Source organism: Sarcophilus harrisii, chromosome 2, assembly GCF_902635505.1.
Source record: "Sarcophilus harrisii chromosome 2, mSarHar1.11, whole genome shotgun sequence".
Taxonomy (NCBI): domain Eukaryota; kingdom Metazoa; phylum Chordata; class Mammalia; order Dasyuromorphia; family Dasyuridae; genus Sarcophilus; species Sarcophilus harrisii.
The window spans coordinates 316,878,613-316,894,248 of NC_045427.1; the positions used below are offsets into that span (position 1 = coordinate 316,878,613).

Below are 15,636 nucleotides of genomic sequence, written 5' to 3' on the forward strand. Positions count from 1 at the left end.
TTGCCCTGCCTCACCAATCCATTCTTCACATATGCTAAAAAGTTATTGCTAAAGTACAGATTTAACCAAAAAAAAATTGCTCAAAAAATTCTAGCATCACTTGCTCAAATCAAATACTAACTCCTGTCTGAAATTTAGGGACTTTCAGTCTAGCTCCAGGTTACCTTTCTAGAAGTCAGCATCATTCCTTTCATGTGCTCTACAGTATATAATTAGTGGTTACCTTTTTGCCTTCAAACCTGCCAAAGTATCCTAAAGACCAACAGAATTTAGAGACTATACCCTTGGGGACTTAAACCATTTTATTTTGGAACTCCCTATTTTGGGTCCCAAGCTTTCCTCCATGATAAGTACATGAGTATAAATTGACATGGCTAGATATCAAAATATCTACCAACCCTGGTCATACTTGACATTCCATGTTTTATCCCAATTAATTTCTGACCATCAACCTTGTTCCCTCTTCTCTACTCCCACCTCAGCTTTTCATCTCTACTTTTGAGAATCATAATCAATTCAAGCATGAATTGCTACTGGAAAGAGCTTGTTAATCCACTACTCTCTGGGCTGCTCACCATAGCTGTGATTTCCCAAGTCAAAACACCCTCCCTGGCCACCATCCCTCACATTTAGAATGAGAGGGAAGGGATAGTCTCACTTTTGTACTTGTCTCCCCAGTGCTTAGCATAATAATTGGCACATAATTTTTGTTGTTTTAATTTTGTTTTTTTGTGGGGGTTTTTGAGGCAATCAGGGCTAAATGATTTGCCAAGGGTCACAAAGCTAGTAAGGGTCAAGAGTCTGAAGCCAGTTTTGAACTCAGGTTCTCTGACTCCAGAGTCAATACTCTGTCCATTGATAATGTTAATGTGTTAATAAATATTCTTTAGTTATTCATTTCCACCAAAATGGTCTACTTGCTGATGTTCCACATGTCTGATTTTCCACTTTCTAATTCCATGCTTATTTATTATGTCTAGAATGCATGTCCTCTTCATCTCCACTTCCTAGAAATGATAGTTTCCTTCAAAGCTTAGCTGAAACACCATCTCCTATTAAAAAGATCTTTACTGATACTTATCCTCACTCAATTATCTTGTATTTACTTTGTGCTTTTGCATTTACTTATATGTATATATCCAATTTCCCCCTGAAGGAATTTAAATCTTATTTTTTTCTTTGTATTTTCCCTTATCTCTCATAATGAGTGGAATTAGTAACTGCTCCTTAATTGATTGGTTGATAGTTGATGCTAAATATTTGATTAACTAATTGATAAAGTTTAGTTTAACATAAAAGTAATTTGAGAGGATATCTGCATTGATGAGATTACAAATCCATTTGATTATTTTAAATTGAGTAATTAATGATTTAAAAAGACACTTGAATTTTTTCAGTGATGATGATAAGTGCACATCTGGTGATAATTCTGTTTGAATTCATTTGAACTTACCATCTTGAAGAGGATATCACTGTCTAAATATATCCATTTAGGAATCTTCAGAGATAGAGAATGCAAAAGATTTATTTGGTGGCAGACTTACTTCTGACATGATTGCAGAAAGGCAAGGACATTCGAGCTTCACCCAAATGCAGGAATTAAACTGGGCCACATCTAGTATCAGGTTTGGCCATTTTAAAATATTCTTCTTTTGTATAGCATACATCCTAAATTATGAAGTTTTATGGTGAAATATGCATTAATTATATATATGTTAATTGAATTTTTCACTCATATACGTATTCAGATGTTCAAGAGAAAAGTAATTCACTTTCCCTAATACTGTTTCAAAATCTAAATGTCTGTGATATGGGAGAAACCTGAGATTATTAGCACCAGTGCTAACTTTCTTCTTCCAAAAGTATTACCTTTCATTGACAATTGCCATTCTTCAGAATGCCATTCAAATTTTAAAGTTTATCCTACATCCAAAGAATGGGAAGAAAAGAAATTGAACTCTTTGGAGGTTAGGGGTAAGCAGGGAAGACATTCTTTTCAGAAATCCCTTTATTGGCTTAAATGGACTTTTAAGAGAGAAATTAAAGTAGAGCAGTGTACTAATAATCAGGTATTTGGGGATTATTATAAACTGAAGTTCCCTCACCAAGTGCAATGCAAAACTTTATACATGTCATGAGATGGTAAACATGCTTAGTTCCATTTTCACAGGACTGATTTTCCCCTCAGCTTCCCCATCTCCAACTCCAAACTCTTCACTATATCACAATAGTAGTTTGTTTTATATCCAGCCTTTATAGGTGGATACATTCTTGTAAATAACAACCCAAATGTTTAGCTTTTATTTCTGAACTTTTATGAGAATTACTTTAAATGTGTTTTATGAGGATCATATGTTTTTCTCATAATAGAAATGGCCACCTCAAGGTGATTACTTTATATCAGAAGTTGAACAAGATCTTCTGAGCCTCATAGACACCAAACTCTCGAGGGCAATTCCTCCAAATTTGTAATGTGTTATTTAACTTTAATACTAAAAGGTCTTTTTTCATATTATTATACTTTTAAAATAGAAAATGGCATTCCATTATTTTATATGTACAAGTTATTTTTAGATGTTAATTTGTGTTTTAAGATTAAATATGAAATAATACTCTTTTTTATTTTAAGAAGATCACAAGTTTGTTTAAAAAAAGAGAGAGACTGGAAAATACACAAAAGCCCTATGGAACTCCTAATTGAATGAGGCAATGTAGTATGGATACCATGAATGCTGGATTTGGAGTCATGTTTCTGTAGTTGAAATGCCAGTTCTGTCACTTAACCTTCATGAAATATGAAATTCTGTAAAATGAAAGAATTGCAGTAAATTACTCCTAAAGCCCTTTAGTTTGCCCTAGCTCTAAATCTCTGATCCAATGATTAACTATAAAATGAAACAAAAGAATCCTAAGAAAATTTTAAAATATGGACAAAATAGTTTCTCCAGATAACCAGTCTTGCCTACACAATATTAATAACAAAACCTGATCCCCCATTATAGGCCACTGTGAAACAAATGTGACTGATATTCCACCTGTCCCTATGCCCATAGTTCCAGGGTTAAGATTAAAATAGTTCTGGAATCTCTGAAGTCACTTGCTATCTATACCATATTCTGCATTAGTCTATCACCTGTGAAGAGAGAGTGAGTCCCAGTACAGTAGGCATGGAAATAGCTTGATGTCTATCCTATGTAAGAGAGCTTTCACAAGCAAAAGTCAAGCTAGGTACAACTCCCATTAGTCGAATGGAGACTCACACTGATGTGTGCCTTGAATTATCTAGTACAACTTTGTATGTAGATCTCTCATATACATTCATGTCAAAAATGTAATAGCTACAAGATTAATTAGACTTGTAAATTCTATATTTGTGCTAGAGAAATTATTTTACATGCAGGTTTTGATGAGACTTTTGTAGGCTTAAATAAAGAATGAATTTTTCTATATTTTTTTACCTTGTTTTACATTAACTTTTACTCTTTTTCAAAATACAGAACTGTGGATCTAGTTCCAATTGATCAATTTAAAAATGTAAGCAATGTGAATTTGCAGAACAACAATTTAACTTCATTCAGTGGCTTAATCTATCTGCCTAATGTGAAGGTGAGTTTATAAAAAGACATTAATTCTTGTTGCAACTTTTGCAGTGTGTTACTTTGGTGAAAAGTAAGTTTTTATATGAAAGACACTTTTCTTTTTTGATATTAAATTATTCTTATAATGATAAATAAATATAGCTTTCTATAACCATTTCAATCAATTATTATCTAAAATCAATTCTCAATCTTTGTGAGTACATGATCTATTTCAAAGTTTTAAACTTTCAGCGGCGGAATAATTGTTCAATAATTTCAGTTGTGTCCTACATTTGATGATCTTATTTTGGTTTTCTGGGCAAAGATACTGAAATGTCTTGCTATTTCCTTCTCCAGCTCATTTTACAGATGAGAAAACTGAGGCAAGCAGGCCGTAAGTGATTTTCCCAGGGTCACACAACTACAAAGTGTCCAAGGCCAGATTTGAATTCAGGAAGATGAGTCCCCTTGACTCCAAACACAGTGTTCTATATCTACTGCTCCACCTAGCAGACTACTAGCCACTAGTTGAATAATGGACAATATTAAGTTGCTTTCACATCATCTTTTGACTTCTTCTATGTGTTCCAAACAGCCCAGCAAGTGTCCCCACTATTTGTTAGGCAAGTCCCTTAACCTCATTGAGCCTCAGTTTATAAAGTGAGGGGTATGATGTCCACTTCACAGTTGTTTCAAGGACCAAAAGAGGGGATACATGTAAAACTTTCTGATAGATATAAAGCATTATGTAAATGGAAATTTTCATTAATATGAAAAGCATGATTTGGTTGAAAGTACATTCAACCTTGGGGTCAAAACACTACTTAATGCAAGTCCCAATCTTTTCACTTACTAGTTATTTAACATGATCAGGATAAACTCTTGTTAGTCTTAGTTTTACCTAAAAAGAGGAATACTTACATTATCAGTATCACAAAAATTTTATGAGCAAAGCACTTTGTAAAGCTCATATAAAGAGCTATTGCTGCTGCTGTTATCATTTTCATTTATTTCATTTCATTAGAGAAAATCAAGATTCCCAGAAAAGAAAACTGTTTCCTTTCTTATTTTGGCCTAGCTATGACCAAAGGTATTTTAAACCTGGAAAAACTGTACTAAAAAATTAGAAGATTAGTCTTCTCTGCATTAAGCATAGGTAGGATTCCATCTATTCCTAACATAAAAAATTGGGGGGACAGGATAACAAAGTTGGATTGTCTTCCAGCATCTTACAAGCTGTTTACTTCATTATTTTGTTTGAAATATGAATTTTTAAAACATCAGATACACTTAACAGTCTAACATAAGTACAAAGATATACTTAAAATATAATATGGAGGATTTGGGAATTATCTGAAATTTTAGATTCTAGAAAAGGGGCTAAACCTGTCCTTGACAAGGTTGCTTAGAGCTCTCTGAGATTTAACATATCAGGCAAATGTTGATTAGATTAACTAAAGTTCTCCAAGAGAAACAAAAAAAAATTATATAATTGTAGCATAAATGAATTTTTAGTGTAGGTGTAGCAGTAGTAGAATTTTAGTAAAAGGAATCAGACAATATTAAAAACAATAGAAAAGAAAAAGAAAACCCTTTTAATTTGACTAAATAAATGGGCAATATAATTACCATTATAGATATGGCCAGATTATCATGGTTTTGTTATTAGCTAGCCACAAAATCTAATAAACCTACATTTTTACATTTTGTTTATATAATTTATAAACAAAATCCTTTCTTTTGAGCATTGAAGGTTCTTATAATGAGCTTAAACTACTTTTGATTCACAAAGTTGATAATAAACGTACATGTTTATATTTTATTTATATAATTTATAAACAAAATCTTTTGATCATTGAAAATTCTTATAATAAGTTTAAACTACTTTTGATTCACAAACTTAACTATCTGAACATTCCAAATGTCATTTTTTTCAGTTTATGATATTGATTTAAGATTAATAGAATTCCTATAGAAATGAAAGATTAAAATATTTAATATTTCTTATAGCTATGTCAAAATTATATGGAGTGACTCTTATGTTTAGAATTCATGATGTGTCTATGCATAAAAATTGGCATTAACTCAAAACACTAATATTTTAAAATGTTATCATATTTCAAAATGATAACCCTTGTCACTTTTCACATTTGTTTGTAAGCATATGGTTATATTTGTAATATTTTACTTATATGCTATACTTTCTTTAGGTATTATGTCTCAACTATAATCACATAGAATCAATAATACCAAGAATAAAGCCTCAGACTCACTTAAGCAACAGACAACTTCTACATCAGAAGGTAACTTCAAGTGGCTATGGACAACAAGCAATACCAAAAGGAAGCAGGTGCTGTATGAGCCTGTTTTTTTTTCTTTTAAATATTAATTTTTATTAGGTAAAGAAATGACTAGAAAAAATACATAGCAATAACACATAATACTGTCATTGAAAATTCATAAGTTTTTAAAGTAATGACATTGCCTCAAATCAACATCAATCAAAATGTTCAGAGTGTTCTCTGTGTAGAGAGGATTCAAAGTATAACAAAATATCCATTGGTTGGTTCAGATTCCTATTAATCTAGAATTTCATTTTTCTATACCATTTCACTTGTTCATAATTTTCCATTCTTAAGCAAAATTCATATAAAAAATAAGCCCATTAATAATGAGTTCTAAGTTTCAGTGTTATAAAATCTCAAAGTTAGACGGGATCTCAGCATTCACTGCAGGCCATACTTCAAGCAGTAATCAATTTCCTATATAACATCCTGAACAGGTGATTATGTGACCACCAATTGAAGATTTCCAGTGATTCAGAACTCAACTCCTAAGGCAACTCCTAACACTTTTACAAAGTTCTATTTGTTAAGAAGTTTTTCCTTCTGAAAAATTATCTAGAATATGATTCCTTCTGATCTTTAACCATTGTTTTCTGACTTCTACCCTCTTGGATTTGATGCCAAGCAAAGCAGTTCTAATCCCTTGCCCATTATTTATTCAAAGCCAAGAATCACATGCTTTTTTATCCCTCTGGATTAAATAGAAGTAAAGTAACCCCATTACTTAAACCAGTGCCTTTATATATCACAATTTTAAACTTTTTGATCATCTTTATTAGTCTCCTCTATAAATATTACAGAATGTTTAGTTCCAGAAATGAATAAAGTATTCCAGATGTAATCCAACTAGGGAAGAGTACAGTAAATCAATTGACTTTTTTATTCTGGATAGACTCTTTTAGTGTAACCCAAGAACTCATTAATTTTTTTGACTGACTCATTAAACTTGTATTGTGTTTAGTCTACAAAATCCCTCATGAATCTTGGCTAAATACACACTTCCTCTTCTTAGTGTTTCTAATCTAAACATGAGGCTTTATCATATCTATTTGTCATTTAAATTTCAACTCATTAGATTTAAACCATTATTGCTGTTCTTTGAGATTTTAACTGTCACCTAACATGTATTTATTTTGCAAATCATTAATAACATCTTCCTATTTAGTAGAGGAATACTCCATCTATTCTTTCTTCTTACTAATGTTTGCATAATACCACTCAATAATTTCCTGACTTTTACCTGTTTTGGACTAAAGTTCCCCAGTTTATTGATGATTCATGCAAAGGAACTTTTGCTATAGCCCTAGGTAGAACTTTTTTTCAAATAGAAGAATTGTTCTCCAATGTTCTTGCCAGACTCATGAAAGCTCTTGCTCATTTCCCCCGCTTGTTCTTATTGTTAGAAATCCACCCAAATGTGGACCTCTCTGCTTCAAACCTCTCTTCCACCAGCTTCTAGTACACACACACACACACACACACATACACACACACACACACACACACATACACACACACACACACACACACACCCTCGTTATGGCTTAGGAGCTTAAGACTCAGTAAAAAATGAGGTGCAAAACTTTAATCCAAAGTTGTTAGCAATATCATTGTGTCTACGTTTTTGATTGACTGAACTTTTCTGAATAAATCTGATAATTTACCCACAATTTGTCATACTGTTTCCATGAGAAAATAGTGTAATTCCAAATACTTGATTCAATCTTTTGGTGTAATGGGCCAGAACTCTGCACTTGAAACAAGGATTCTTACAAGGTGTTAATTCAGTGGAATTGATAATACAATGGTTATCTAATTTGGCATGGTGATTAATAGTTCTCTAGTTCAGTATGATTGATTTAATCTTACAACAAATAATGGTTCCCTAGTGATATAATGATTGGTTTATACTCAGTATACTGTAAATAAGCTAATTATAATAGAGCATATAAACTGGGACAAACTCAGCCAGGGTCAGCCTCGGAGAAGACAGAGAACTGGAGGCAGGAGCTCAAGTTCTTGAAGCCAAGGAGAGACATTCATTCCATCTTCCACCTTTTTGATGGCTGGAGGCTGGAGCACAAATCCTTGGACTCAGAGAAGCTTCAAGACAGAGACCATCGTGGTGGTTCTCCTGCCTCCCCCACAGAAACCAAGACTCATTCAGGATGACCTCCAGAAAGCTGGCCCAGGCCCCAGGCAAGGACACTAGACTGTGAAGGAGATAATAAAGAATTTGGACTTTATCCCTGGCTATTCTTGTGGTGATTACTCTGCTGAAATGAAGGCTGGTCTAGAGACCTCCTGAAAACTAACCAGAACACTACATTTCGGCGTCCAAATGTGGGGGCTAAGGACCTACATCTGTGACCTGGAAATAGGGCGAGTACAAAAATAGACAAGAAGGAAACTTTATTAAGAGCTAAACTAGTGTTTCAGCTGAAATGGGACAAATGTTTAGGAAGGAGCTTTCTCCACCTCAAGGAAAATGTATAGAGTCCATAGTTAAACTAATAAAAAACCAAGGTTTGATTGTAACTTGAAGCAGATCATTGAACTCTTCAAAACATTAAAATATACATCTCCTCGGTTCCCTAAGGAAGAAGAATTAGAGCCAGACAAGTGGAAACTAGTAGGAGAGCAATTAATTGAATATTACAATGATAATGGTCCTGATTCAATTTCTAAAGCAACATTCTATACGTATAACTTAATATAATTGGCTTTAGGTAATTACATAAGTTATAGAATAAGGCCAAAGAAGAAAGTGCAGGAGGGAGAGGGTAGTAATATAGCAGTTGAAAAGCATGAAGAATTAGACAAGAAAGGAGTTAAGTACAATGCTGATGAAATTAAGGAATATGGTACTTCACAGCAGAAGCCATTAGGGCATTCCCCATACCCTGACCTACCCTCCTCAATTAACCCTTCATGGGTGGAGGGAGAAGCAGAAAGGGGAGGGGCAGTGACACAATCAGCAGTTTATGACAAGATTACAAAAGGCACTAGTTAAAGCTAAAAAAGAAAGATAGGATATATCTGATTTAATAGAAGCATATTCTGTTATTGAAGAGTTTGGCTCTTCGGGTTAACAAAGGAGAAGATACACTCCTTTTAATCTGGAAAAAAATCAAGGATTTGAAAAAGGGTTGCATTCTTCATGGAACTACATCGTCTTATGTTAAGATGATATTAGAGAATTTGGCTTATGAAATTTTAACCCCTAGTGATTGGAAATCTATAGCAAGGACATGTTTAGAACTTGGACAAAACTTGTTGTGGCTTTCGGAGTATAGCAAATTATGTAGGATACAAGCCCAACAAAATAGGCAAACTGGAGTTAATATACAAGTCACCTTTGATCAACTAGCAGGTAAAGGTCAGTATGCAGCTGCTTTAACACAGATTAATTACCCTTTGATAGCATATGAGCAAATTGCTGTTGCTGCTATCAAAGCATGGGGCACCCTGCCAGGAAAACAAGATAGAGAGGAAGCCTTCACAAAAATAGAGCAAATGAACCCTTTGCTGATTTTGTGGGACGTCTACAAACAGCTGTCATGCAAAGTATTGGTGAAAATTCAGCTACAGGAATTGTGATAAGACAACTTGCTAAAGAAAATGCTAATGAGGTCTGTAGAAGAATAATACTGTCACTACACAAAGATGCTCCTTTAGAGATCATAAGACGCTGTGCCATAGTGGGCACAAATGTCTTTTATATCCAGGCTATGATGCAGAATATGAGAAGAAAAAGTCCCTCATGGCAAGGGACTTCCAAAGAGACTTGGCAATGCTTTCAAGGTGATAAAGTAGGGCATCTGAAAGCTCAATGTAAGCAAAAAGATAGAGTGAGAGGACAGGGTGAGAGAACAAAACCCAAAACCCTATGTCCAAAATACAACAAGGGCTTCCACTGGCCTCAGAATGTGGAATGACTCAGGGAAATGAGAGGTAGAGCCCAGCTTCAGGACCCCAGACCAAAAAACAAGTGGGACAGATGGTAGCCGAGTTCACACCCAGAGAGTCAGCAGTCAATCAGCAGAGAAGCAATCAGATGGGAGAAAGGGATTACAATTGAGGAGAATATAGGTTTTATACCCACCTGAAGGGCAGTGTCCAGTACAAGGAGCTCCAACTTAATTGCCAGGTGATGAGGAGAGATCCAGAAAGTAGTGAATGAAAGGGACTAGATAGGTTAACTGCTTGGGGGAGAGGGTTTGCTTGTATCTCTACAGATGGAGAAGGAATCAGATGGGTGCCAATGAGCATCTTGAGAGACACAGAAAAAGAAAAAAATCTCAAAACAAAGAAGAAGACCAAAGAAACATCTGACACTGAAAGAGGATGGCTGATAATGAGACTGTGGCAGAACTTCAAAACCCACAGGAATCATTGGATTCCCTGAGATGAAAAATTTTTGATAAAACTGTTGCAGAACTTCAAAATCTGCAAGAATTATTGGATTCCCTGACACATGAAGTAATGGGCAACAGATTGGTTTTGGACTATTTCTAGGACTTATGGACATGTATGTGTTGATTCATGTTTGTTACATCATTACTAGCTTATACTATATTGCTATGTGCTTATGTAATACCTCCCATGTTGATGGATTTATGTATATCTGTTTCAAGTGAGACCCTTCAGAAATCCACTAATCTGGTTTGATTCCCCATTTCCCATTGGTGTTTTCATCTCCCTAGGATGTCAGAGAGGGTGTGATCGCCTCCTTTTTGGTGTTTTCACCCCCCTTTTTGAGAAGTCAGAGAGGGCATGATCACCTCATTTTGGGGGTTCTCACCTCCTTGAGAAGTCAGAGAGGGTGTGACCACCTATGTTCTAAAACAAAAGAAAGCGAGAGATGTGATGGGCCAGAACACTGTACTTGAAACAAGGATCCTTCAAGGTGTTAATTCAGTGGAATTGATAAAACAACGATTATCTAGTTTAGCATGGTGATTAATTAGTTCTCTAGTTCAGTATGATTGATTTAATCTTACAATAAATAATGGTTCCCTAGTGATGTAATGATTGGTTTATACTCAGTATACTGTAAATGATCTAATTATAATAGAGCATATAAACTGGGACAAATTCGGCCAGGGTCAGACTCAGAGAAGATTGAGGACTGGAGGATGGAGCACAAGCCCTCAGACTCAGAGAGACTTCAATACAGAGACTATCGTGGCAGTCCTCCTGCCTCCCCCACAGAAACCAAGACTCATTCAGGATGACCTCCAGAAAGCTGGCTCAGGGCCCAGGCAAGGAAACTAGACTGTGAAGGAGATAATAAAGAATTTGGACTTTATCCCTGGCTATTCTTGTGGTGATTACTCTGCTGAAATGAAGGCTGGTCCAAAGACCTTCAGAAAACTAACCAGAACACTACATTTTGGTATATAATCTATTTGTAAGTTAGCAACTTGTACTTTTTTTTTAGTTATTGTTGACCTTAATCAATCATTTACTTGAAAATTTCATTCATTTTCTTTTCATTTACTTGAAAGTACAGTTTTAAAACTATTATATTTCTTAGTATCCTTGTTTATATTGAATTTTAGATAGCAATTATGCCAATAATTTAAGAATCATAATCTTTTAACTCATATATATTAAGTATTTATTAATAGAGAAGCATTCTGCTGGTGTGACATATATAAAATTTACTTTCCTCATAATTTTGGCAATATAGTATAAATGTTCATAAAATTTAAAGAATAAATTAATATATTACAAAATATATTGACTTTAGACATACAGGGTTTACTAATTTCAATTGTCCTTTGGGGTTCACTAAGTTTTATAAGATTTGTTTTGATTCTTTAATGTATTAATCTGTCAGGATAGGAGGAACATAAATTTGAGAAAGAAACTTCACATTTCCATGTAATTGGCCCAGGATTTCTGAGGAAGAATTGCTTGTTATATTTGAATTCTGTAAAACAGTATGGATTTGCTTGAATACTATCATATATTTTCACATGTTCCACAGTAAGATTCAGAGTAAATTTTTACTGCCATATAGAAAATTCAAAAAACTGCAAGTAGAAGTCCCCCTCACCATCCTCCCCAAAGATTGAATCTACCTATTGTACCCAGACTGGAAATCCAAAGGTTGCTCAATGGGTCAATCTCAATATTGATTGACATGAGACCTTTTACATATTCTTTCCAACATGGGGCAGTTCATCCATTCCTCATGCAACCTTCTGGCTTCTGGTTCCTGAGGATTTGCCCTATTGATGCTTAATTTATATAGACATGCAATTTGTATAGCACACTGCAGCTTAGACTTCTCAAACTTAAGGCCCCAATTTCAGTCTCCTCTTTTAGCTGGGATTTCAGGCATTTGTCACCATTCCCACTTACAAGTACATTTTTTTTTACTCTGGTACCCATTAATAAATTTATTTTTATCCTAAAAATTATATAAATGTCCGATATATACATATATATATACACTTATACATGCATTTAAATTATAATATATCCTATATAATGATCTTTTAGAATTCAAAATGTTTACGGGATAAGTTTGTGTTTCTGTACGTTATATTAGAGTTCTAATTTGAGTGTTGGTTGTCGAAAGTTATGCTTGACACATAAGTTAAAAATTGTATATTATACTATATATATGTATAGACATGATTTTTAAGATAAGGATAAATTGTTCATGATGCTAAAGTAAAAATTCTATTTTTAGTCATTAAAAATTAATAAGTGCCAATATAATGATTGTTATAATAATCTTTTTGTATATTATAATTTTTTATTTAAAAAATTATACATATAGGTATGGTTAAATGTATATATATGTAGAATGAAATGGAAAATAATTTATTAAATTATTTCTATATGTCAAACTCTACCTATAGTTAGTTCTCAGAATACAAATAGGAAAGCTATATAGCTCCTACTCTCAAAGATTTCACATACTGAATGGGGGAGAAAACACATAAAAAGGAGTTCATCTGCAAGGAAATATTAAAAAAAAAAAAACAGTGGTCCATGTAATGTGATTGATGTAGGCACCAAATGTTGGGGTTCAGTCATGAAGAATTCACAATAGCCATTTGATAAAAGGTAAGCTTACTTAGGAGAAAAATTTACAGACAAAATGAAGAGGTACATTAGATAGCAGGAATGGTAAATAAGTTGGGAGAGCATATAGTTAGCAAGAAAAAGGATTTTAACAATTAACAGTGGAAAAGAAAAGTTCCCTAATGGAACCTACAATGAAACAGGAGAAAGAGAACACCCTATGATGCTGGAGTATGCCCTTAGCTGGCAGGCTAAATCCATAGAAGAGTTTAGCATCCTAAAAGAGTTAGCTAAAAGGAGGAGAAAGAGACCATGAGTCATGGGGAAGGGGGAAGGTGAGAGGATACTACCTGGCATGGGGAAAGGGTGAGGGAAAGTCATCATGAGGCAGAGTCCATGACAGGCTATAACTCCAAAAGGGATTCAGCAAAAATGGATTGTGACATAAACAGATTTATAGGGGAAATTTAATCTCAGGGCTTTGACCTAACTTGAATTTCTAACTGGACACAGCAAGATGGAGCTGCCTATGACCCCAGAGGGAACAGGACTATAAGGTTGAGCTGATTCCCATCAGTGCCCTTCCATGCTCTCCTCAAGGAATAATGTTATCAGTACTTCAGGTTCTCTCTACCAACCCTACCTAGTGACCTAGAACCTCATCATTTCCCTACTCTAATTTGGTAAGAAATCTTTTAAAGATAGAAGATTAAAATTAAAATTCAGATTTAAGATTTTAAGAATTTTTTAAAAAGTGGATTGGAGATCTCTAAACAGAAGGGTGTCTAGCAGACCAACTCTGAAATTTTAGAGACCTTACTCAGAGACACTCATTAAGTAGTATCCACAAGCTGGGAGGGAAATACAGTGGCCAGTGGGGTGGGAGTATTACAGAGATGAACTGAGGCCAAAGTTTGGTGACACCCCAGGGGTACAAAGTTAGTGATCAGGGCACACTAGTAGGGACTAGCACATGGTCAGTTTGTTCATTACTGGGGGTCCACTCAGACACTGGGCAGTATTTTGATGAACTCCATTCCCTGTAAGTTTCCCCCTCCCCCAATAAATGAGGCCTTAAGTCCTTTAGGGTATAGGGTGATGATTTCATCTTCTGAAACTACTTCCTGCTGGGAATGGGTATAGAGCTGGGTCATCCTACAGGATTTCAATTTGGAGGGAAGATGAGCTTGAGGATGGGCCAGAAACTGATTGAAGCATCCATTGAGCTCTGAAGCTCACTGATCCTGAAGCTGGTGGATACAACTGTTTAATGCTGATTATTTGAAGGCAAATTGACCAAAGCCTAGAAGCAAACAACCAAAGGTTAGGGATAGAAATTGACTGATTGAGGGAGATCTCCAGCTGGAGATGTTCCTCTTGTTAGGGCCTTTAGAAATGTTTAGAGAAGGCTCATCTTTGCAGCCTATAATTTGGCCAAAAAGCTGTTTCCCACCTGAGAGAGAGAGAGCACTTAAGAGACAGAGCCCCCCTTCTTGGGAGGGGTAGTTAAAGGGAATATGATCAGTGTTCTCTGCCTTCCCTGAAGATTGTGCCAGGAAGAGCAGACTTCTGTAAGAGCTAGTTAGGCAGCATCCTTTTTAATAGAAACCATGTTATCTGGGAGGAGAAACCTTCCACTCAGTTAATAAAGAAAATTCAGAAGTAATAATTAAAAGGAGAGGGGGTGGGGTGGAATCTCCAGAGAGAATTCAGTTCCCAGAGATCTCCACTAAAAGTCCATTGAACAAAAGCCTACTTAAGAACAAAAGACCCGATTAAGGCTGGGGTGATGTTTAGAAATGGAGCGCCAAGCATAGAGTAGCCAAGATCTCCTCAAATAAGACTGTGTTGGGGAGCTGAGCTTATGTTTAACCCAAAAGCAATTTTCAGAAAAGGGGATCCCACTAGACTAACAGAGATATCCACAAAACCATTCCTTAATAAGTCTTAGTTCATTCAATAGCTGTGGGACTTCATTTAACACTGAACTGTTAAGAAGCAGGACATTGAAACAAAAGAATTAGCCCAAACCCCTACATGAGGCATATGTATGTATAAGGTCCAACAGTCTTTTCATAGACTAGTAATCTCCTCTAAATAGTTTTTAGAAGAGGATGGATTTAATGGCCCTTTCAGGAGTCACTTGGGCACAAAATATCAGTTCTTGGGCATCTCTGATAACCCTGCCTAATAGTTTCTCTTAGTTTGTGACCAGTGAAAATAGATTTCACAAAAGACTGAAGGATATTCTTTGTAGCTTGGCATAGAGAAATTTCTACTGACTTGTCTGTGGGATTAGAAAGGTGTTTTGAATCAGCCACAGGGAAGAAGAGTATATCCCTTTGCCCACAAACTGTTGTAGGATGAACTTTAAAAGGCCAATATAGATTGGTCAGCAGCCTTTTTATGGCTGCATTGGTTTGGTTTGTGCCATAGGACAAAAAAATGTTATTCCCTATTAACTTAAATAAATTTGACTTTTTGCATGGATGCAACCATCGTTTTGCAGTTAACCAAAAATAAAAATATTTAACTTCTCTTAGAAGTTCCTTGAATTATTAAACAGAACTCCTGATATAGCATCTTAGTAGATATTCAGCACACATGATTTTATTCTAAGATAAACAACCAGACTGAAATGAGAGCTATATTTTTAAATAATGAAAGAA

General features: G+C 35.0%; 1 protein-coding gene across 4 annotated transcripts in view; it reads left to right on the plus strand.

Moving 5' to 3' along the window:
- LRRC9 (leucine rich repeat containing 9) overlaps positions 1–15,636 on the plus strand; it is a 184,250-nt gene that overhangs the window by 130,334 nt on the left and 38,280 nt on the right. For all 4 annotated transcript variants that reach the window (XM_031952674.1, XM_031952676.1, XM_031952675.1 and 1 more), the window contains 3 exons: positions 1,495–1,625; positions 3,498–3,606; positions 5,789–5,928. In XM_031952674.1, the coding sequence (XP_031808534.1) occupies positions 1,495–1,625; positions 3,498–3,606; positions 5,789–5,928 (380 nt within the window). The remainder of the gene's footprint in view (positions 1–1,494; positions 1,626–3,497; positions 3,607–5,788; positions 5,929–15,636) is intronic.